Source organism: Pimephales promelas, chromosome 12 (assembly GCF_988280905.1).
Source record: "Pimephales promelas chromosome 12, fPimPro1.hap1.1, whole genome shotgun sequence".
In the NCBI taxonomy this organism is placed as follows: domain Eukaryota; kingdom Metazoa; phylum Chordata; class Actinopteri; order Cypriniformes; family Leuciscidae; genus Pimephales; species Pimephales promelas.
Genome location: NC_142780.1, coordinates 35916163 through 35940200, shown reverse-complemented (window position 1 = coordinate 35940200; position 24038 = coordinate 35916163). Strand labels below are relative to the sequence as shown.

At 35.8% G+C, this 24038-nt stretch overlaps 1 protein-coding gene across 4 annotated transcripts in view; it reads right to left on the bottom strand.

The window, feature by feature from the left end:
- The window catches only part of csmd3a (CUB and Sushi multiple domains 3a), a 310494-nt gene extending 287272 nt beyond the window's left edge, over positions 1-23222 (bottom strand). For all 4 annotated transcript variants that reach the window (XR_016145833.1, XM_089118090.1, XM_089118092.1 and 1 more), the window contains exons 1-2: positions 23024-23222; positions 2516-2738 (exon numbers count right to left, since the gene is read on the bottom strand). Coding sequence is in view for 3 of the 4 variants with exons in the window: in XM_089118090.1 (XP_088974216.1) it covers positions 2516-2738; positions 23024-23174 (374 nt within the window). In the remaining variant the exon portion in view is untranslated. The remainder of the gene's footprint in view (positions 1-2515; positions 2739-23023) is intronic.
- Positions 23223-24038: the final 816 nt, after the last annotated feature.

Below are 24038 nucleotides of genomic sequence, written 5' to 3'. Positions count from 1 at the left end.
TTCAAATGCTCCGTGACCAGGCGATACTTGGGGAAAATCACCTCAAATATTTGTAAGAGTTGAGAATATCTTTCAAAGTCGAGATGAAACAAAGACTAAAACAGGAGCACGTGTCTAAAAATAAACTTCATTCAAAGCAAACAAGACACATCTTGTTTATAAATCTTTTTAATTGAAAACAAATATTTTTTCATAATGTTGATAAACTTTTGCTCAAGTATTTCATGTAGGTCAGCAACTGAGTTCAGAATGTGCCGAATCTCGCACGCTAAACTTATCATCAGTTGCAATCGTCCTCAAATAAGCGTTGGCCTCGTTCTCATTCACACTTAGCAGATTTTAATCAGGGGCATTTAACAATTTCTCTAAAGCAAAACACAGATAAAATGCCACAAAAGCAACATACTGAAAGAAAATGTCCAATTCATCACTTTCTATAGAGCCATTGTAACAAAGGGGGCGGAGCTTAGAGAAGAGTCAATGTAGCAGATAAACACTCTCCGGCATGAGAGTCAATACTGTACCGCTAAACTGCCTGCGACACCGAAAACAAACCACAAATGGACAGATATACTGAAATATATATTTTCTGACAACTCTCTGGCATTTCAACAGAGGGAAAACTGAGTCACTAGTGCAACATGCCGCTTATTTTTGCAATCTGTTTAGCCAATGAAGCGTCGTTTTCGGTGAATTCCAGATTGGTGTAAATAAATACTTTCCATCATCGTAATTGCCACGAGCGAGTTTCAGCTGTGACGCGGGCGCTCTGATGATTTTGTTCCTGGCTGGTGGAGAGTTTTGTTGCAATAATTGGTTTACCCTTTAATTAGAGGAGAGTGAGTGTAGGTTAATTCTGTGTGCTTTTACACTTTTGGAAGAGTTTCGAGCGCATGTGGCGATGGTAATCAGATCTATATTTCACATATAAGCACTGCGTTATGAATAAAAAAAAACATTTAAACCCAAATCAATAATTCAAGCCCAATTTTTGTACATTCAGTATATATGCAAAGGGTATTAATAATGGAAAAACGTCAGACCTGAATATATATATATACATATATTAGGGCTATCAAGCGATTAATCGCATCCAAAATAAAAGTTTGTGTTTACACAATATATGTGATGGTGTATAATTATTATATATATATAAATACACACACATGCTTGTATATATTTAAGAAATATTTTCATGTATATTCTGTATCATAATATAATAATATATATTAAAAAAAAATGTCTTAAATATACATGCATGTGTATTTATATATATATATAAAAATAATTACACAGTGCACCCACATATATTATGTAAACACAAACTTTTATTTTGGATGCGATTAATCGTTTGACAGCCCTAATATATATATATATATATATATACACACACACACACACACACACACACACACAAATATACATTACCTGTCAAAAGTTTGGAAACATTAACATTTTTCAAGTCTCTTCTGCTCAACAAGGCTGCATTTATTTAATTAAAAATAAGTAAAATTGTGGAATATTTTTGTAATGTAAAATATCTGTTTTCTATGTGAATATACAGTAAAGTGTAATTTATTCCTGTGATTTTCAGCATCATTACTCTTCTACAGTCTTCAGTGTCACATGATCCTTCACAAATCACTCTAATATGATGATCTGATGATCAAGAAATATTTATGATTATGATTATTATTATTATTGGATACCATTCAAATATTCATGGTAAGACATAAAATAAAAGATATGTTAAAGTATAGTATAATTGATCAAAAGTGACAGTGAAGACATAATGTTGCAAACGTGTGCAAAAGTGTCATTTTATATAAAAACATTGGAAATAAATGCTGTTCATCAAACTTTCTAGTTCTAGATTTTTTTGTAATCATTTTTTCAACACTGATAATAATCATAAATGTTTCTTGATCATCAGATCCTCATATTAGAGTGATTTCTGAAGGGTCATGTGACACTGAAGACAGGAGTAATGATGCTGAAAATCACAGGAATAAATTACACTTTACTATATATTCACATAGAAAACAGGTATTTTACATTTATAATAATAGATTATCAATATTTAATGCCTACTTATTAATCTAAAACTCATTCAAAATAAAGACAAGGCCCTTTTACTTCCCATCACTGTCTGTGTTTATTTCGTGAGAATGACGATGCATTATTCTTACTTACACGCGGACACATTTCTTATTGAGACAGGAAGTGGAGGCGAAACACACGGAAGAGCTCGTTATTCTCCCCGTTCCCCGTTTATAGCCAATCGGCTTTAGTCCATGTCACAGCCATGAATCAACATTTGCTATTTGCAGTCAGCAGCAGGTGGCAAGGACATTCTCGTTTCACAGACACAATTTGCATAAGCCCCTGAGCAGGAAATGATGTCATCAATATTTTTGCTCCATTTTCCAAATGTTAAATGAGTTGTCCAGAGTACATAACAGCACACAAGAGCCACAAAAGTCACGGCTGTGCTTTAACAATCTCCCGTTCTTACCTTGTCCTGAAGTTCGCAGGATGAGGATGTCCATCATATAAAGATAAAAAGTCATATTCTTCCTCCACAGCGAAGGACTGAAAAACTATATGAATTCTGCTCCTCTCCTCGGCTATAATAACCCATGTACAGTTCGCTCCGTTGGGGTATCCGTGAGGAAAGCCTGGACTTTCTATGGTCCCATTTTTCCCTTTTAATGTCCCACCACATGTATAAATGAAACCTGTAAAAAGAAGGAAATATGAGTCAATAACCCACAAACGTTTCACAAGATTTACACAATATCCCCTTAGAAGGAACTTTCCCAGTTCATTGGAACGTATTCGTTTTTGTTTTTTACAATCAAATCAATTCCTGATGCATTCAATTTCACTTTAAACAAGGCTGTTGAATCTGATTGGTTCATAAAGGTGTGCAATTATATTCAGGGTAACGCACGGCTAAAGTACACTCTTAGAAGAAAAGGTTCTATATAGAACCTTAAAAGGTTCTATCAGCGCTACACTACGTATTTGGAACCTCTAAAAGGTTCTATACACTCATAAAAATTCTATTTAGAACCCTGGGGTTCCGTACTTGGCCAATAGAACCTTTTACCAAAAAAATGGTTCTATATAGAACCATTTTGGAGTTCCAAATATGAAGCGGGGGATGGAACCATTTCTGGTTCTAAATAGAACCATTTCTTCTAAGAGTGTAGTTCAGGCAGGTTTTCAGCTCCATATCACTGCGCCAAATGAGTCATTTCAAAGATCTTTACAGCCGAGGACAGCAAAAGAGGCAAAACCCACACCGACACTGACCAAGCAAATACATATAGTAAACAATCGGATCAAAATAACACATTATTATGTTTTTGCCACAAAATTTAAGTGTTATTACGTACAGAAAGCACATACTCTCTTTCTGCCGCTCAAACACAGTTCAGACACACACTCGCACAGGAACGTGTTGTCAGCGCTCCTCTGACGATTGTATCTGTGAAATAGTTTAGCAACGTAAAAGCTACAAGACACGTCTCATTAGCGAAGAAATGACAGCGCTGGTTTTGAATGTACAGATTCACTATTAGGGACACTGCCGAACACCGAGAGACACGCAGACTCAGGTAATTCACACACGCTAAATCTCTCTCTCTAATAACTGCATTATTAAACCGCATTAATCTGATTTCAATGTCTCAATCCTCCTTTATAAGCTCTAAAATGACGTTGTTGAATCAGCAATGCAGGTGTGGGATGAGATGCGTCCTACACACCAGAGTGTTTAACCCTCTGAGGACGGATTGTACCGCCCAAAATGACATACTTTTACAAATGTGTACTTATCTAAGAAACACGCCTGGGACTATTTGTGAATAAAGTTCGATTTTTCATTGTTCTTTTCACATTTTATTTAACAATTACACATGTCTGTCAAGCAAAGGCTTTGACAAATATATTTTTTTGTTCAAAAACTGTCCACTATTCTGCCCTACAAAGGTAAAGCGCAGTAACAACACATTTGGTCAAAAATGAGTTAAGACTTGTAATGGGCTTTATGACATGTGTTCTGTCTAGGGCTGTCAAACGATTAATCGCGATTAATCGCATCCATGTGGGTGTAGTGTGTATAATTATTTTGTATATATATAAATACACACACATGCATGTATATTTAAGAAAAAAATATTGTTTATGTATAAAATATTTTTATTTATATATAAATTATATATAAATCTATATACATGAAAATATTTCTTAAATATATACAAGCATGTGTGTGTATTTATAGATATAATATAATTATACACACTACACACATATATATATTATGTAAACACAAACTTTTATTTTGGATGCGATTAATCGCGATTAATCGTTTGACAGCCCTAGTTCTGTCTTGTGAAAAAAATATCTGGGTTAAATTATGTCCCGTTTCGGAGATGCATTACCACATAATCTACCCATAACATGTTTTATATACATAAAAGGCCTTTTTCTCTGTTTCTTTGTTTGCGTAGTCACTGCACTTTGCCTTTGTGTGAATGACAAAAATCGAATTTCTGTTTTTGAAATTCTCTAGTTTATTGTACATTTCTCACTCATACTTCCTTTAAAAACACATTACATGCATGTTTATGTTAGCTTAGAGTCTTCTGAATCCATAGATACCAAACACAATAGTGTTCCATCTCCATTACATATAGTTTATAAGCCCAAATAGAGAAAAAAAAATAGAGAAAACGGACCAAAAAGTGCTTAGTCCCCTAAGAGGACAAAAACCTGAAAAAATGTCTTGAAACACATAATCTGCACAAGGATTTAAGGTGTGGTAACTGCAGTATACCCATACCCATCCTCAATTATTCCTCACTTATCTCCAAATTATGGAATTAAAAAGGATTGCAACCTATGACAACATCTCCTGAGTTATGAGAGAACAGTCTCTGAGCAATACAGTTACCCTCTTGGAAGTGTTCGTATGGTTAGTTAGTATTCCTCTCCGCGCCGAACACATCACTCATCTCTATGAAGAAGACAAACAACTGGTGGCATCTGACATCACAATCAAACCGTGCCAGTTTGTGCGCTGATGCCCGTAATGGTTTGATGGTGTCATGAATAACTATAACTATGCGACGTGTTTGAGTCACCGTCATCAGAAGGCTGGGGCGTTAGCGGTTGGGTTTAATGAGCGTTCCTCGTGTCATCGTGGGTGAGCATCTACACTCGCATTACCAGGGCTTTTTATACGCCTCAACCTGAGCAAATAGACTGGTAATGACAACCAGCATTAATTGAGCTTTTCCATTTATCGCTTTCCGCTTCCCTTAAGGAGTAATTAGCTTTGCCGACTCCCCGAGATCAAGGATCTTTCCTCTCCCATCTCTCAAAGCAGGAGGAATGAATACAGATGGGACCGACCCACAGCCACCCATCTCAGATCCACAGAGAATGCAGAAATAACACAAAGACTATTTTTGGGGCCATCAAGAATTTTTCCATCATTTTCATGTCAATTAAGCGCATATTCTCATTAGTGTGATGCATCTGGAATTTTTCCATTAGACCGTCATTACTGCGATAAAAGCTCTCGTCAGTGTACATATGAGTGCTTGTCTCAAAATAGCAACAGGATTTTATATATATATATATATATATATTAGGGCTGTGCAAAAGTTAATTGCGATTAATCGCATCCAAAATAAAAGTCTGTGTTTACATAATATATTTGTGTGTGCTGTATATAATTATTTTGTATATATAAATACCTATGCATGCATGTGTATATTTAAGAATTATTTGCGCTTAAATTCTGTATATATTTATAAATACATAATCTATATTATATAAATATAAATATTTTATATATTAATAACATATTTTCTTAAATATATACATGCATGTGTGTGTATGTATATATACAAAATAATTATATACAGCACACACAAATATATTATGTAAACACAGACTTTTATTTTGGATGTGATTAATCGCAATTAACTTTTGCACAGCCCTAATATATATATATATATATATATATATATATATATATATATATATATATATATATATATATATATATTCAGGACAGCCAAATAATAATAATTATTATTAAAATAATAATTAGAGCCAGACCGATTTAGGCATTTTCCAAACTATCGGTATCGGCAGCTATAATGGCCAATAAATGAATATTTCAAAAATAAAATAAAAATGATAAAAAAATTAAGACAAAAACACATAAACGTAAAATTGAAGATATGAGAGGAAAAAGTGTGTTTTTGTCTAATTATATTGTATATGATGTAGTTTCGCAATATCGAACGAGTGAGAGTGACGTTTTTTTTCTTCTGACTATCAGCGCGATTGCAAATGATGTTTCTTTTTAAGTTTTAGAAGAAAAGGTTCAATCTAGAAGCATAAAGGGGTTATTGAACATTGTAGGGTTTCCATCAAGAGATCATTAGTTTTAAACACTTTATTTGTAAATATAAAGAAAATATTTAGCATTATGCACCAATTTAAGACATTTCTCATTAAATGTTCTCCTTTTTGGCTTTAAGGGTTCTTTAAAAATGAGTCGAGAACCCTATATGCTAAATAGATAGATTTATAATCTATTCAATGCTTTTCTCATCTCTAAACCAATAATGACTTTAAATTACCGTAATTTCTCAGCCAAAATTGATGTGGGTTAATTTGCGATTAATTTGATTACTTAATCGGCACATCATTACTGAATCAGATTAAAAATGTAATCTTTTGACAGGAATAAATAAGTGATATAACTGCACATTAAAAATCAAACATGTTCTGAATTGCTTTCAATGTGGACAAACTGATTCTCACCGCATCGGCACTTCTTAATAAATAAAACCTCCTCGCACCTGAATGATAAGACATTAACACATCATGAAGAGAACGGAAAAGATCCCACACACACACTATAGCTTGCAAAAACATCATTAAATTGCAACACTAGTTATGCAACAGCTGAGGAAGAGTGTGTGACTCAAACATTGCAATATCTCGTTTATAGTGTGTTTTTCTTCATAACTGAATTGCAATTTAAAATGATGCTAATAAAATGATTTATGTATTTTTATTATATGGGTGAAGTACGATCCAGACATGTTTGTGAGAAATCAAACATGCAACACATGCACACAATTCAACAGCTAATCTCTTTATGCTCAACTCTAAATTGATATTTCAAATTAGCCACACTTAAATAATTCCATCTATCGGGAAAGAATAAATTGTGTTTATAATGGACAACAGAAACATATTCAATTCCAAATGTACAACAATTAGAGCAAAAACATAATAATTGGCATCTAGTTGTTTCTCACAAACAAAAGCTGTGAAATCCTCTAAAGGCCCTTTCATTCAAATCTGGACTGAATTAAGCTATAAAATACAAGATGCTGTTATAAAGTAAATAGTCATGATGTGAACAGATTTATAAAAAGATCCAAATATCACAAAATATCAGTATAAAATTGCATATTGATATGCACAATCTACATGAACAGGTTGTGTCGATTAACTCCCTGAAACGCCTCCATTGTAGTCTCGAGTTTCTTCAATAGTCCTCATTATAATAATTAATGCGCATGATAAAGGGGCGGGGCCTGGTTGAGTTAGTTAGTAGTGTGTTAAACTGGCGGGTATGGAAAGGGGCGGGACATTTCCCAAACACACTCAAAGCGCTCAACCAATCACAACACACTGCTCCAGCGGACCAATCAGAGCACAGTGTGCTTTCAGGAGGAGGGGCTTCATACACTCTAAAAAATGCTGGGTTGTTTTAACCCAATTTTGGGTCAAATATGGACAAACCCGAAATGTTGGGTTAAAAATGTAATGTAAAAATTTAACCCAACGGCTGGGTTAGTCCATATTTGACCCAAAGTTGGGTTAAAACAACCCAGCATTTTTTAGAGTGTAGAGACAGGAAGTAAACAGAGCGTTACTAACAGACTGGGCCGCAACAATGGAGAATATGAGGAGAATAATGCATGCAAACCTGTTCTAGAAGAGCCCAAAAAACAAGACTTTGTGAAAAAGCATATTAAGTCCTCTTTAAATAAATGCATTAATTAGAAAACAATTAAACAGAAAAGACAGGACCATGTCTACTGCATTATGCAGTTCTCCTAATGAATTGAAAAATACAGAAAATCATTTTTTAAAAGCTCAACATCAAGCAAACGTTTACAGACAGACCCAAAGTCCTGCAAGTGCACGATCTCCTTCATCACAAACCTTAATTATGGCCAATTAAAAGCTCAACATGAGAAAATCCCAGCAAGTACAAAACGCTTTAACAACTTTAAAATAAACTTGTCGTTAAAATAAATCATAACACGTTTCAGAAACCACATATATGGTGTGCAGTTTACATACAGTAGCCTAGATAGATAATCAAAGAGAATTGAGAATTGCAAATGCATCCGAATGTTATCTAACCAAAATAAAACATCAATGCAATGTATTTTACTACAAGATTTGTGGAGCGTTTTTTATATATTTCCAGCTGTTTAATCAGACAGAAAGAAAAGCTCTAGTGTTAAAGAGGCCTAAAATAATCATGTGTAATAAATGAGAACTAAATGAGAAGATACATGACCAATGCACGTGACGTAAATAAAGCAATAAGTCAACAGAGGCAGTGAGTTTAGTGATTAACTAGAGCACTTACTAGAGGCTATGCTCAATGTTTAATAAATAATTGCATTTATTAATAAAAAAAAAATTGTTAATCAGACTACCATGTAGGTAATATGTACATTTAAGTATTTATTTCTCCCATTGGGAGACTTTTTTAAAGTCTTTGTGAAAGCGTTATAAGATATGAACCAGAGCAACCAGCTACGAGAACATATATAAGACATATACAAGAACTATATGACATATACATAAACATATACAAGAAACTATATGACAAACGCGACAACGACAATAAAAATCTTCTTAAAAGAGAACTGTATGGAGTGGTATTGCAGATCATCTAATGAGTGGGCGGAGCTATCGAGATATGGTGCTGATTGGTGGAATTTTCTGTACAGCATCATGGGTAATGTAGTTTTTCACCATGAATTCCACTGTTAAACGATTATTTTAAAACCATAGCTCACAGTAGGGCTGACTTTAACAGTTTATAAGTCAGTTTCCCCATGGAGAACTTCAGACACTTGTTGTTCTCTGCAGAATTCAATAAAATGTACAATCACAGTTCAAACTCGTCCAATCAGAAAGGTCCATTTCAGGACGTTGATTCTGTGAGCGCTGTGACATCTCTGTGGTGGAAAGAGTAATTCTGCCTGGATAATGCTAAACCTTTCATTTGTTCAGGCAGACGAAATTGAAGGCAATCGAGAGCAAGAATCAGCTTTTGTCTCCATTATCAGAGTCACATCAGCAGGTCCACAGGCCCTTCACACGCATTTGTTATTCTGTTTTAACCTCAAAACTCATATCTTGTAGACAGTAGCACCTGTTTTATTTTTATTTGTATCCGACACATTATCTAAGCCAATGCTCAAAGCTTCTATTAAATTAAAGATTTTTTATTCAGTATAAAAGATGCATGTCACATTATAAAAGCAATTATTAACATAACATAAAACTGTAAATTATCAGTCACTTTTAGTGTATTCCAAATATAGAAATATTTCTATACTTTTTTTGCTAACAAATGATAATTTTCTCTAATTATGATCTTAAATAATATTAAAATAAAAACTTAGTGTGTGTGTATATTTTACATGAGGTTGATCCTCTTAAAACAACATCGGTACCGGCTATATTAATATTTCAGAATTGTCCGTCTTTCATTTCACAATAGTAAATACTGTATATAGGCAGCCTATATTATCACAAGCAATAAAACAAAACAAAATGTTACAAAATACAAAAATAAAGTTTAAGATAATGAATGAATATTGGGTTTTATAAAAGATGGTAAAATATACAATAATCATGCAACAAAGAAACAAATTCTGGGGCAATTGCATTTAAAGTCGCATTTAAATATATATATAAGTCAAGAGAAATGCTGCACTCTCAGACCCGCTTCACACACTTATATACAACAGATCTGCTTCACACACTCTCAGACCCGTCTATTATAATATATATAATATATATATATATATATATATATATATATATATTACAATAACAAACACTTATTAAAAGTTTGGGGTCAATTTTTAAAAAAAAATAAATACTTTTTTTAGCAAGGATGCAGTAAATTGATCGAAAATGACAGTAAAGACATTTACAATGTCACAAAAGTGTATATTTCAGATAAATGCTGTTCTTTTGAGCTTTCTAATCATCAAAATAGGGAAAAAAAACAAAGGGATAAATGACACTTTACTGTATATTCACACAGAAAACTGTTTGGTGAGCAGAAGAGACGTCTTTCCAACTTTGAATGTAGTGTAAATAAATAAATAACCTGGGTATTGTAAAATATTATACAAAAATCCCACGACAAAGTGTGATTGGACAAGCCCTCACGCTCGCTCTGAGACTCATTTAGACTATCTCCACTCCTCATACTGCTTTACTTTCACGCCGGGAAACCGTTCTCTCATTGAGCAATCGCTCAGATTATACGCCGGCCTCCCCGCGGTGACCGCTGACACCCAACGCTATAAACTGATCCGAGAACAGCATTAACATCACGCTGAGATCCCCGAGCCCAGAAAACAGGTCAGTCATATGAACTGCATCTAAACACATAAATCTCATTGATATTAGAATGTGAGGCGTGGCGATTTCCACCAGTCCACACACACACACACACACACACACACACACGAGGGCTCAATCAATTTGTTTTGCCACTGGAGAGGCAGAACAGAGATGACAATAGACCTCAATCTTATTTCTCCACACATAACCAGATGGCCAGAAAAGAATCGGAGTCGACAAGCTCCAGAAGCTGGAGTTCAGAACGCCCGTCTTGCGTCTGGAAGATGAGAAAGGAAATTCCTTGAGGAATATGCTTCATGCATGCAGACAGATGAGAAAAGAGGTTTGGGCTCTGGAAAGGGTCAGTGTGTAGAGTACACACACACACACACACACACACACACACACACACTGTCCACCAAGCTCCTTTAAATCTGCTTGGCTCATGGATGAATAGTTTTAAAGATTGAAAAGAGCAACAAACAGCAAATAAGGATATGAGTTTGGAACAACATAAAGTCAATGATTTCTATATATAATATTTATATAATTATATTTATATTATTTATTACTTTATTATATAATACCCTTGATCTCCACTTAAGGATGGATGGATGGATGGATGAGAGAGATAATGATAGATGGATGGATGGATGGATGGATGGATGGATGGATGGATGGATGGATGGATGAGAGAGAGAGATAATGACGGATGGATGGATGGATGGATGGATGAGAGAGATTATGATGGATGGATGGATGGATGGATGGATGGATGGATGGATGGATGGATGGATGGATGGGTGATGGATGGATGGATGGATTGATGGATGAGAGAATGACGGATGGATGGATGGATGGATGGATGGATGGATGGATGGATGGATGGATGGATGGATGAGAGAGATTATGATGGATGGATGGATGAGAGAGAGATAATGATGGATGGATGGATGAGAGAGATAATGACGGATGGATGGATGGATGAGAGAGATAATGACAGATGGATGGATGGATGAGAGAGATTATGATGGATGGATGGATGAGAGAGATTATGATGGATGGATGGATGAGAGAGAGATAATGATGGATAGACAGATGGATGATGGAGAGATAATGACAGATGGATGGATGGATGGATGGATGGATGGATGGATGGATGGATGGATGGAGAAAGATAATGATGGATGGATGGATGGATGAGAGAGTTAATGATGGATGTATGGATGGAGAGAGATAATGACGGATGGATGGGTTCTGGTTACTAAATGAATGCATGAGTGTGCATGAGTGTGTGTGTGTGAGTGTGTGTGTGTGTGTGTGTGTGTGTGTGTGTGTGTGTGTGTGTGTGTGTGTGTGTGTGTGTGTGTGTGTGTGTGTGTGTGTGTCAGTGTTCAGGAAACCTGTCTGAAAACAAGTCATTATATTATGTGTGATTCTATTGGCCGCTGAAGTGTCCCACTTCACTCCTCAAGGATTAGCCGGGAGAATAACCGGTCGGCATCAGCATCAGCATCACTAGCCCTCAGACCTGATACTGTGTGTTAACAAGCAGAGAAACCATTCGACATGATGTGGATCAATCATTTCTGTCATAAGAGCCGTGACACCCAGCCGGGGGTCGTCTCAGTAACCCGACAATCCTGTTTAAGACTCTTCATTACATCTGAAAACAAACCATCAGCGGCGCTGTGCGCTGGAATCGAAAGCCAGTATTGATTAGTGGCAGAGTTAGTCTGTGGATGAGGCAACATGAGTCCGGCTGATCAAAGCACAGAGATGGCCCTTTGAAGCCCGGGAAAAGGGCAAACACACACTCTTTTATCTATAGTTTAATTCCTCAAAAACTATAGTAGCTTCTCCAAACAAATCAACATTAACACACTTCCTCAAGATTTACAAGAAATGAATGCAACATGTCACCTCATGGGGATCATTTCGAGAGTCAGATACCACTTCATTTATATCGGGAACCTGCCTAATATTGGAATAAATGCATACAAAACTGCATATTGTTGCTCAGCTCCATATTCTCACTATATCAGATAAAGCCTGATGTATCAAATGATAGTAAAAGTCCCCCTGTGGTGATGGTGAAACCCCAGCTTTTAATGTTGTTTATGTGTGTATGTGGTGTTTCTGACGTCACAAACCACCTTGTAACCAATCAGATCAACAATTAGTGGATATCTGAGTGAGTGAGTGGAGGCGGGGCTCATTTGCATATTCATAGAACCGCGCATACTAAATGAGGCAAGGGTGTCGAGTTACATTCAAGATATTTTAAGACAGGAAAAAACTTTTAAATACGTCATTTTGGTGATCAAAGATGAGTTTTAAGGGATATAATTATTGACTAAACAAAATACACATTGTCAAAAAATTCAACAAATTAACGTATTTCATCTGTCAGGCTTAATAGAGTTAAGAATGCATGTTAAGTTTTAAATGCTATAACAGCTAAGTCTGGAAAAAGCCTTTTTAATGCACATACAAAACATCCTCAAAACTAAGAGGTTGAAAAAAGTCAATCAATTTCTAAATGCTACGTAAATTATTTTCTCCATTTCTACTGGGAGATCAGCACTGTAGACATTAGATATGTGCTTGGGGTTTTTTGTCAAGATCACTTGAATTTGTTCTAGATCATTAAGGTGATGTTTGTTTTAGGAGGTGAATGCTGCAGTCAAAAATGCATTTGGATGATATGTGATGCTTTACGATACATTAGCGATAACCATAGCGAACTTCACCTCTATCAACTAGACTTTACACCAAACCTGTATGGCTTTCTTAAAGATCCTAATGTTTTTGAGTCTCCTACAACAAGTTTAAATGCATCCAAGTTTAAAAAACATGTTCATCTTCTCAAACATACAGTGATCAAGAGTCTGAAACGGTTCGTTTGAAGATTCAGTCTCTCTAAACTCCGCCTCTCTGAGAGCTGCTCTGCTCTGATTGGCCAGTCTGAAGTGATTGGTCGACTGTCGGAAGCTAAATGTTCGTTCCCTCAGTGATATAAAGTGTGTTTTACCGTGTTAATCTCAGAAAACAGCGTCTCCTCGACACGAACAACACGAGCCGAACTCTTCACACTACAGCGTTAGAGGGCGGAGCTAAGAGACGCTGTTCAGCCAATCAAAACCACAGGCTGGCATTATGCAAATGAGTTACATTGTAACAGAAAGTGAGACTGGAATTGCTTACTTCTTTTAGAAGACGATAACTTTATTAGTCGTGCACTTTGATCTTTTACATTCACACGCGGCATGGAAAATAACGTTTGAAAAAGCACAATGGGGCACTTTAACAAATTTTATTGTATCGCAGAAGATATTAATACAAGCTCCATTTTTAAGGATTATAATTCTCCCATGTCTAACTGACAAAGATCTCCCAAGTCTGAGACACTTTGAGGAAATATTCAAAGAGGCAATAAAAGTGGATTAAGTTCACTTAGACGAGAAGAAAGCACTAAGCCAGTGATCAGAGGTAATCCCTTCTGACAGAAAGCAATCGCTGGACATGAACAGATGATGTGATGTGAATCAAAAACGCCTGAATTATTGAAGGGAACACAAACAATGCGGATATTATCATTACACTGCAAACCCGACGGGACTTCGGAGGAGAGTTAAAGCAACTAATCAAACATCATCAGTGTCAATTACCAGAAGCTCCTCTCTTTCCACGATCCTGCCGGCCCAGATCGGGTTAATAAACCAGTGAATGATAATTACGATGGCCCAGGTCTGCCATCTGTTATTCAGTGTGTGGGAACGCCTGCTTTCCAAGACCAGTGTTTTACAGTGCTTCACAGGGTTTGTGTAATGAACTTAAGTGCGTTTGTCAATCACGCCTGATAACCGAGAGCTTGTGCATCCGAGCGAGACTTTCAGAGCTTAAAACAAAAGACTGTGGAGTCTTCTGAGAAACGCACGTCAGAAGATAAATGTGAAGAGAAGAGCAGGTAGGAGACGAGAGAGACAACATCACTACCGTCACTCATGCTTAGGTCTAGGGATTTGTTCTAACATTTGCCACACATGGTTTAGGTTACAAAATTAATATCCTGAAATCAGGCCATGTATTCATACTTTTCTAAGCATGATTTTCACCTAGTCCTAGTGGATGATAAAACACCTGCAAACTCCAGATTTAAACATCTTTACGGCACAGGTTTTTGAATCAAAAAAAATGCCAACTTAATAAATGATTTTGTACTCTGCCGTTCAATAGTTTTGGATCTGTAAAAAAATGTTTTTTACAAATTATTATGTTTTTAATTGAAGGCTGTTCTGGTCACCAAGGCTGCATTTATTTGATTGAAAATACAAAAAACAGTAATATCGTTTAATATTATGACGATTTAACGTAACTGTTTTCTAAGTGTAATCTGAATTTTCAGCAGAAAATCACTCTAATATGATGATATGATGATCAAATATTTATGATTATTATTATCAGTGTTGAAAAGAACAGTTATTATTTACATTTTTATTTCAGGATTCTTTGATGAATAGAAATTTCAACAGCATTTTTGTAACAAAAATTTTTGTAATTTAAAAATTTAAAATTTTGTAACATTATAAATGTTTTTACTGTAACTTTTCATCAATTTAATTCATCCTTGATGAATAAAAGTATTGATTTCTATGGAAGCTTCTTTCCGCCACACAATGAAAAATAAGAAAGGTTATTGCGACTTTATCTCACAATTCTTTTTTTTTTCCGAATTGTGAGATATAGTCAGAATTGTGAGATATAAAGTCACAATTGCGCATTATAAAGTCAGAACTGTGTGATATAAAGTCAGAATTGTTTGATATCAAGTCAGAATTGCGTGATATAAAGTCAGAATTGTGATATAAAGTCAGAATTGCGATATAATATCAGAATAGCGATATATAAAGTCAAAATTGCGATATAAAGTCAGAAAGAATTGCGATATAAAGTCAGAATTGTGATATAAAGTCAGAATTGTGATATAAAGTCAGAATTGTGATATATAAAGTCAGAATTGCGATATAAAGTCAGAAAGAATTGTGATATAAAGTCAGAATTGCGATATATAAAGTCAGAATTGTGATATAAAGTCAGAATTGCGAGATATAAAGTCAGAATTGCGATATATAAAGTCAGAGTTGTGAGATATAAAGTCTTAATTCTGTCTTCATTTCTCACAATTCTGACTTCATATCTCGCAATTGTGAGATAAAAAGTCGCAATAATTTATTTATTTTTTATTATAGTGGCGGAACCAAGCTTCCATAAATTTATTTTATTTATTTCCCCTTAAAAAAATAAAATAAAAGATCTCACTGACCCCTAACGTTAATGTTACAAAAGCTTTCCATTTCAGATCAATTCTGTTCTTTTGAACTTTATATTCATCAAAGAATCCTGAAATAAAAATGTACAACACTGATATTAATCATAACTGTTTCTTGATCATCAGATCCTCATATTTAGAGTGATTTCTGAAGGATCATGTGACACTGAAGACTGGAGTAATGATGCTGAAAATCACAGGAATAAATTACACTTTACTGTATATTCACATAGAAAACAGATATTTTACATTAGAATAATATTTCACAATATTACCATTTTTTTAATTTTATTTTATTTTTAATTCAAAAATCTTACCGATCCAAAACTTTTGACTGGTATATGTTATATAACATCAGACAGCCTGAAAAAATGAACAGGCAAATTCAACAACAGGACAGGGAATTTCACCAAAAGATGACGAGTTTGCACGTTTAACAACTAATTATTTAAATAACTTATTTGAAGAAAAAATAGTGGTTAAATCGCAGTAGTAGATGAACAGACTGCCTAATACACTCATTAGTTGAATGAAAGATGATATTTGAAGCGCATATTAAAGTCGGCCGGATAGACAAGACAAATCTGACGTCCGAGCAACATTTCAAGTCAATTATCTCTGATGAGGACGAGAGGTTGATGATGGATCACAATGTCAATTAAAGTGCCGTCTGCTTGAATGATTCGATTCATTTCTCCACTATTTTCACTCAGAGAAATAGAAAACCTTTTCACAATATTTTAATTTTGAATTTGGGGTTTTCATATCTGTAATCCATAATCATCAACATTATAACAATAAAGGCTTGAAATATTAGCTTCACCCTTTAAGTTGAATTATTGAAATAAATGAACTTTTGCACCATATTTTTGGAGTTTCACCAAACTTTATGCATAAATCTATGCCATTGTGTCCAAACAGACATAAACAAATAAAGATTGGTAACACTTTACAATAAGGTTCATTATTAACATAGGCCTTAGTAACTCTACAGCATTAATTAATTTCAACATTTACTAATACGTTAAAATCATTGCATTTATAAACATTAGTTAATGCACTGAGAACTAACAAACAATAAATTGTATTTTTATTAGCTAGCATTAACAAGGCTTATTAAATTGCTGCTTTATGTTTGTGTGGAAACTGTATTACATTTTAGTTTCAGGATTTATTGATGAATATAAAGTTTAAAAGAACAGCATTTATTTGAAATAGAATCTTTTGTAACATTATAAAAGTCTTTACTGTCACTTTCGATCAATTTAATGTGCCCTTGCTGCCCACAAAACTGGTATAAAAAAGAAAATCAGTAGAATAACTCTGAAGCCTGAAATCAAATACTTCTCATTAAACTCCTTCTAAACCAAATAGAAATAATGTTATTGACATCCATTTATAGCTCTACACTTTCACTTCTTGCGACGGATGAGAAAGCTTGTTTTTTACAGTAACTACATAATGGACTCCTGAAATACTGCCGCATCTCGAGCTTGTGCTCTCGTTTGCATCTGAGTGTGTAATTAAAGCATCGATGAGCGCTACGGATCACGTCCTCGGACCTCCACCGTCCATCACTGGATAAAGCAGAAATCTTCGGGGTTTTCCTTTGCTATTCGACGAGCTCTCGACAGAAAAGCTCTGATTACGAGGCTTGATGTTGAAGCATTTAAAACAATAGAAATGTGAGAACTGTGCTCTTGCTGTTATTGTTCATATGACTGTCAAGCTTCAAAAACGACACAAAAGCAACATATCTTAAATCTTAAATGCGTGTCCGCGTTATTCTCCGATATGCCCGATCGCGGTGTGTTTTAAATGCGTGTCCGCGCTATCTCCGACAAGAAAGTTCGTATCTAGCCCGCCCCTCCGCTTCCGGCTCATGGGACCTTATTTCGGAAAAAATATGAATGGTAGTCAATGGCGAGAGACAACTTATCTTTTTATTCCGTCTGAACTGTGCCCTCGATTACACATATGATGTTTGTCGATTTAAAAGATAATTCTGAAAGTCAAAAACGTCGCAGTTAGTCATTCAACAAAAGAGTAACATTTAGTTTTATGTGAAAATCGCTCTGTGAACTACATCTCCCAGGAAGCGAAACGAGATCCGCTGCTCGTGTGTGTGCAGTCTGGTATAAAACACTCGGGTATGACGGCGTAACGTTACGATTATAACGTAAGACTGTAGAAACAATGACAGACGTTAGCCTCAGTAAAGTTAGCTTCATTCATTGAGAGAAAATGTGCGCCTTTGGGGTTTGTAGTCTTTGTAATTACGTATTTTCACAGTCTTATACCTCAACGGTTTTACATCAAACTGCAACTTTCTTTACTTTAAAATGTATGTTTTAAATTGACAAACATCATATGTGTAATTCAGGGCACAATTCAAACGAGATCAAAATATTTGTTGTCTCTCGCCATTGACTACCATTCAATATTTTTCCGAAATAAGGTCCCATGGTGGTCGACCGGAAGGGCAGGGAGCTGGTAAGTCCCGCCCACCCGTAAAACTCAGAGTGGACCTCTAGATTGAAAAAGCGTCAATGCAAGTGAATGAGAGAAAATAATTATTTTCTGATCCTGTTTGAATTGTGCCATGAATGTAACATATGTTGTCTGTGAATTTTTTATATAATTTCTCATGTAACGAGTTTGACAGCTATTGTGTGATTCTTTGGCTAGCAGTTGTGGAATAGACATAACCAGAAAGACTACACGTCGCATATGTGACGTCGCCACATATAACACATTTTCCCTCCACAACTCACGGTTTTCACCACCTCAACTAGTTTGTCCTCTCCCTGAAAAAAGGCGGTGAAGTGCACCAAAGACACAGGCATGTTTAGCGGGATCCGTGTGCTAGTGGGGGTGATGTATAGGCTATCAAACACGTCGAAAGAGTTGTAGTCCACAAAGTGCTCTCACACAAAGTCTAACCGTATGAAAATTCTACCCGTTAAATTGTAGCATTATTTACACGAAACATTATATAAAAAATTCACAGACAACATGTGTTACATTCATTGCAAAATTCAAAAGGGATTAGAAAATAATAATTTTCTCTCATTCACTTGCATTGACGATTTTTCAACCTAGTGGTCCAGCGGGGCTAGCTGAAGGGGCGGGAGTTCCCAGCTCTATAACACGAATGTCATTTCTCGTGGTATTTATACCCAAAAGCAGTTTTTGCATGTATATGGTACGCGTTTTTCGCGTGCACTTTTTTGGTGTATAATACGGGCGAACTCCCCACCCCCTCCCCCCTAAACCTACACCAGATAAGGAGATAAGGAAAGCTAGATAAGGAAAGCAATTCTTTTTTTTAAGTTTGAGCCAATTTAAATTGTTATCCACGTGCTCTCTGCACAAAAGTTCTGTTATAAGTCTGGTGGCCTAATAGTTAATTTACTTTTTTAATTTAACACTTTGATGTAGGCCTATATAGCCAAATTTTTATTTATATGATTATAAATTGATTCGTTTAATTTTACATCTTTTTTGTGTTGATATAGGCCTAAGCCAATTTAAATTTTAATAGTGTGCGCTGCGCAAAAGTTCAGTTAGGCTTATCAAAATCTGGCCCTAATAATTCATTACTTTTTAAACATTTATGTATATATATTTTTTTACATTTCGTTTTTGTTTAGGCTATATCATTTTAGTTATATTAGGCCTATTTATTCGTTTAATTTTATTTAATCATATTTAATATATATATATATATATATATATATATGATATTGTCTATTTAGGCTATTTATACATTGATTACTGTGGAAGGGGAAATCCCCCAAAGGCAAATCGCACCTTGCTTTGCTTGGTTAACGTTATGTTTAAAAAAAAAAAAAAATTCTACATGGAACCCCATTAAGTTTTATTTTCTATTTTTTTAAACATAACTGCTTTTGAAGATGTAAATTCAGTCAGTCTGTTGGATGAGATTTGTTCCTTTACTTAGTGTAAAATGGAATTGGTAATTTTATAAATACCATGTTTATTCGGGATTTGAAACAGTGTCATCAAAATGATTGAAACCTAAGTTCTACCACTCGACCACAACTTTTCTCGCTGAGAAATGCCCAGAAGTTCATTTGTTCAGCAGTCAGAGAAGCGCTCTTCAATCTTCGCATTCCTCAACAGCGTCATTGAAATCGCCCAATTTATTTTCACTGCGAGATAGGCCTATTTTAACTTTTGATTCATAAAATGTTCTGCTATAAAAGTTTGCTATATTCTATTTAAAATGTAGGCTACATTTAAATAATTACGTTTTGCTTTCGCTAAATGTCCCTTTGCGCCGCCTGGTGGTCATTTCGCGAACGACTTTGAAATACGGCTGGTTTATTTTTGCCGCGGTGGATTTGCGGTAAGTGTCAAGTCTGGTTGTCCAACTACTGTATTGAGACTTAAAAACATAGGAGCACTTTAAAAACATAGTTTCACAGTGTAGCTTTGAGACATAACAATTCATACGACCTCACTCGTACGAATTAATACGATTTTTCTAAATCGTACATATTTTACGAATTCGTATGAATTCGTACGAATGACCTACCCCTTACCCCGCCCCTAAACCTAACCATCACGTGGGTTTAGACAAATCGTAAAAATTAGTACGAAATAGACACTTTTTAATCATGCGTCGAATTCGTACGAATTGGTCGTGAGATAGTGTTGAGTATTGCAGAGACAATCTTCACATGCATGCACAAATTTCATTCTCCTTTCAGCATGTCAAACCATGACGCCAGACATTTTTGAAACCAATCTGAATGAGATTTGTGAGGCTTATCGTGGGTTTTGTTTTAGTTGTAGGGGTTCTGGAAAAGATCTCCCTAAAGATTATTAAAAAAATAAACAGCAAACGGGGTTTGTAACAACATGAGGGTGAGTAAATATTAAATAATGCATGAACTAAACCCAAAAACCAGAGATCAAGGTCATCCTCCAGTCGAGCAAATGAAAGCCACATGTAGAGACTCAATCTCAAACTGTTCAAATTACCAGCCCACAACCCGATCGAGTGGGACCAGATCAATAATATCAAATGAGATGAAAAGTTATTTGATTGGCCTCCCGATTCAACACACACAGCCCAATTTTCTAAGCGCCTCTTATTAAAAATGCATCAAGAGAGCCTTGAAGGAAGGCAGCGCTGTTGTTTGGCCAAGGACATTATATGAGAAATAACTTCAAAGCCGCGACTGCAACTCCCGCGGCCTCGTGTCGAAACACTGTGGATAGAAGAAAGCCACTGAATATTTGCATTCATGAAAAGAGCTCCATTATTTACCAATGTGACATTATGATGAATCGCGCGGATCTTAGAGCTGAACTACAGTAATCATGCGACGGCATTTCAATCCCTGCCCTGAATGACATTTACCTACATAACTTCGCATGCACAATGATCTGCTGTTGTTGTTTAGCACACGAAAGCCTGATACGAGGGAGGCTAATGTTGATGTCGTGCTGCGGCAGCACAACTTCATTCTATGGTTTCCATTAGATTTCCATTAGACTGAGTCACTAAACACTCGAGTTTGTTGGAAGTAGAAATGGTTTTAAACAGCAGCGTGCATGGGGGATGTTTTACTCACGTCAAACGAGACTGGTGTTAATTAAAGAAGGATTGCATACTGTGCAATCTAAACAAACACATCTATCAAAATGCAGTTTATTATTTGACATCCAGGATCTCATGATGTCACTATAGTTTTACAGACGGGCAGTCTCTCTGTGAGGTTTGGTCTGCCAGTTATAAAACTAATGCATAAACAACATATGAAGAGCATCAATCACGCCTGCTGTCCTGTTCTACAAGACCCGTGCAACCTGTGCTTTTCATTAAAGCAAAGCCCTGCAGGAATCCTGAACTGTGCACTTCATTAACAAGATTAATAAGACCAGTTCTTTCATACAGTATGAGAAGAGAAACCGGAGAAAATGAGCTGTCAGAGTAACTGGAGAAATAGAAATAAATGCTTCGTCAAATGGAGCATTTTAAGGGGCAACTGCTAATGTTACAGGAACTCAATCCATCTCTAAATCGCAGATTTACCCAACTCTCACTAAAATCCTCCATATGATTAAATACAATATATGATGTGACAAGAGTATTACAAGGCTGGCATGCCATGGTATATTTTACAGGTCCTTGCGTCATTCAGTTTTATGATATGAACTTATTTGAGCAATACTGTAAAATTTACTGATGACAATAATAATACATGTGGAAGGCCATGTGCAATATAAAATGCCCTGATAAGAAATTTAGGAAGAAAAAAAAAAAGTTTTTAAATAAATTATGAACAAATGTGATGATTCACATGCATGGAGGGAATTGTGGAAATGCCCCTTTAAACATAAATGGAGGCAATTTTTACTGTAAATCTATACTGTTGAATAGGCAAAAATCCTTAGGAGAAACTTACAATACATTAAAATCACATGTTTTATCTTTAAATGTAATGTATGTTACGTTTACAATTAGTCACTCCAAAATACAAAAATGCAACATGATGCATTAATATCGAGAGAGAGAGAGAATGTACGAATTTAGATAGATAGATAGATAGATAGATAGATAGATAGATAGATAGATAGATAGATAGATAGATAGATAGATAGATAGATAGATAGATAGATAGATAGATAGATAGATAGATAGATAGATAGATAGATAGATAGATAGATAGATAGACTTTTGTTCACTTCTAGATTTTGATGAGAACTGAGAATGAAATGAGAACACAGTTGAGAACCGGGACAAAACGAGAACAAATGCACAAATGCACGCGCTTTATCCCCATCAGTGTCAGTGGTGATGCACTCGACTCGAGAACGCATATGAACGCATATGGATGCAGGTGTGCTCAGCATTGCACAGATATGGAACTGAGGCTCTGTAAACTCTGGTTTTGCGTTTTTCCTGATCTGATCCAGAAACACCTGCAGATCCTGACCAGCAGCACTTACCCTGAGCACACGACAGCACACAGCACAACACTATATTCCCAATGATAAATCCAGTTTTAATCGTCATCGTGGAGGCGCGAGCGCATCTGATAAATCCTCTATTCGAAAGCACTAAAAATCCTCGGCATCCATCATCATCATCTGCTCTCATACTGTCAGGTGTCCGGCAGAAACGGGCATTCCTCGCGCTGGAGAGAGAGATAGACTGATCTGGAGTCAGTCAGCGCTGGATGTATGAGGAGACCAACAGCAGCAGAACCTTGACGAGGACTCAACCATCTCGCCAACAGGGGCACAAAGTATTCTCTGTACTCCTCATACGAGTCTCCTCAGTCAGTGCTCACTTACACACAGCGCATGCCGCTTTCAGTGCATCTCTAATGAACGCATGCATTCGCTTCTCATGCACGCGGCATTTCACAACGAGTCGCCGCGCGCGCACGCGTTACTGTTTAAACGATGCAGAGTCGCATCAACCTTCGTCTGAACGCTTGAAAAAGTGAATGCATGCAGTCGGCGACATCGGGGCATCGTCATTGATCACATGCAGGATAACATGAAACGGATTGCCAACTGCACGCTTTACATGTTTCCGTTTTTAAATGTAATTAGTAAAAACATGCATGCACTCGGAGAACTGCCATCGAACGACACACTCAATCCGGATTATAACGTTTTGAATTGCATTTACAAGTAGTTGCCAATACTATTACAACTGTTCTGAACAAAAGCACCTAATAGACAAAGAGAAACAGCACGGTCACTAGCCTATACGTGCCTGAAATGTAATTTTGCACGTAGCTTTTGGACACATTACTAGGCTATTTAAAATGTTCACAACGCAAAAGCAATGCCAGAAACACTTTATTTTAGAGTCCTTGTTAAACATGTTACATGCAGTTACTATAGTGATTACATGCAACTAACCCTATAATTACACAGTAGAACGGACACCTTTGAATAAAGTGTAAAACGCATAATTCTAATAAATGCACTTATGCATGCATTCAAAAAA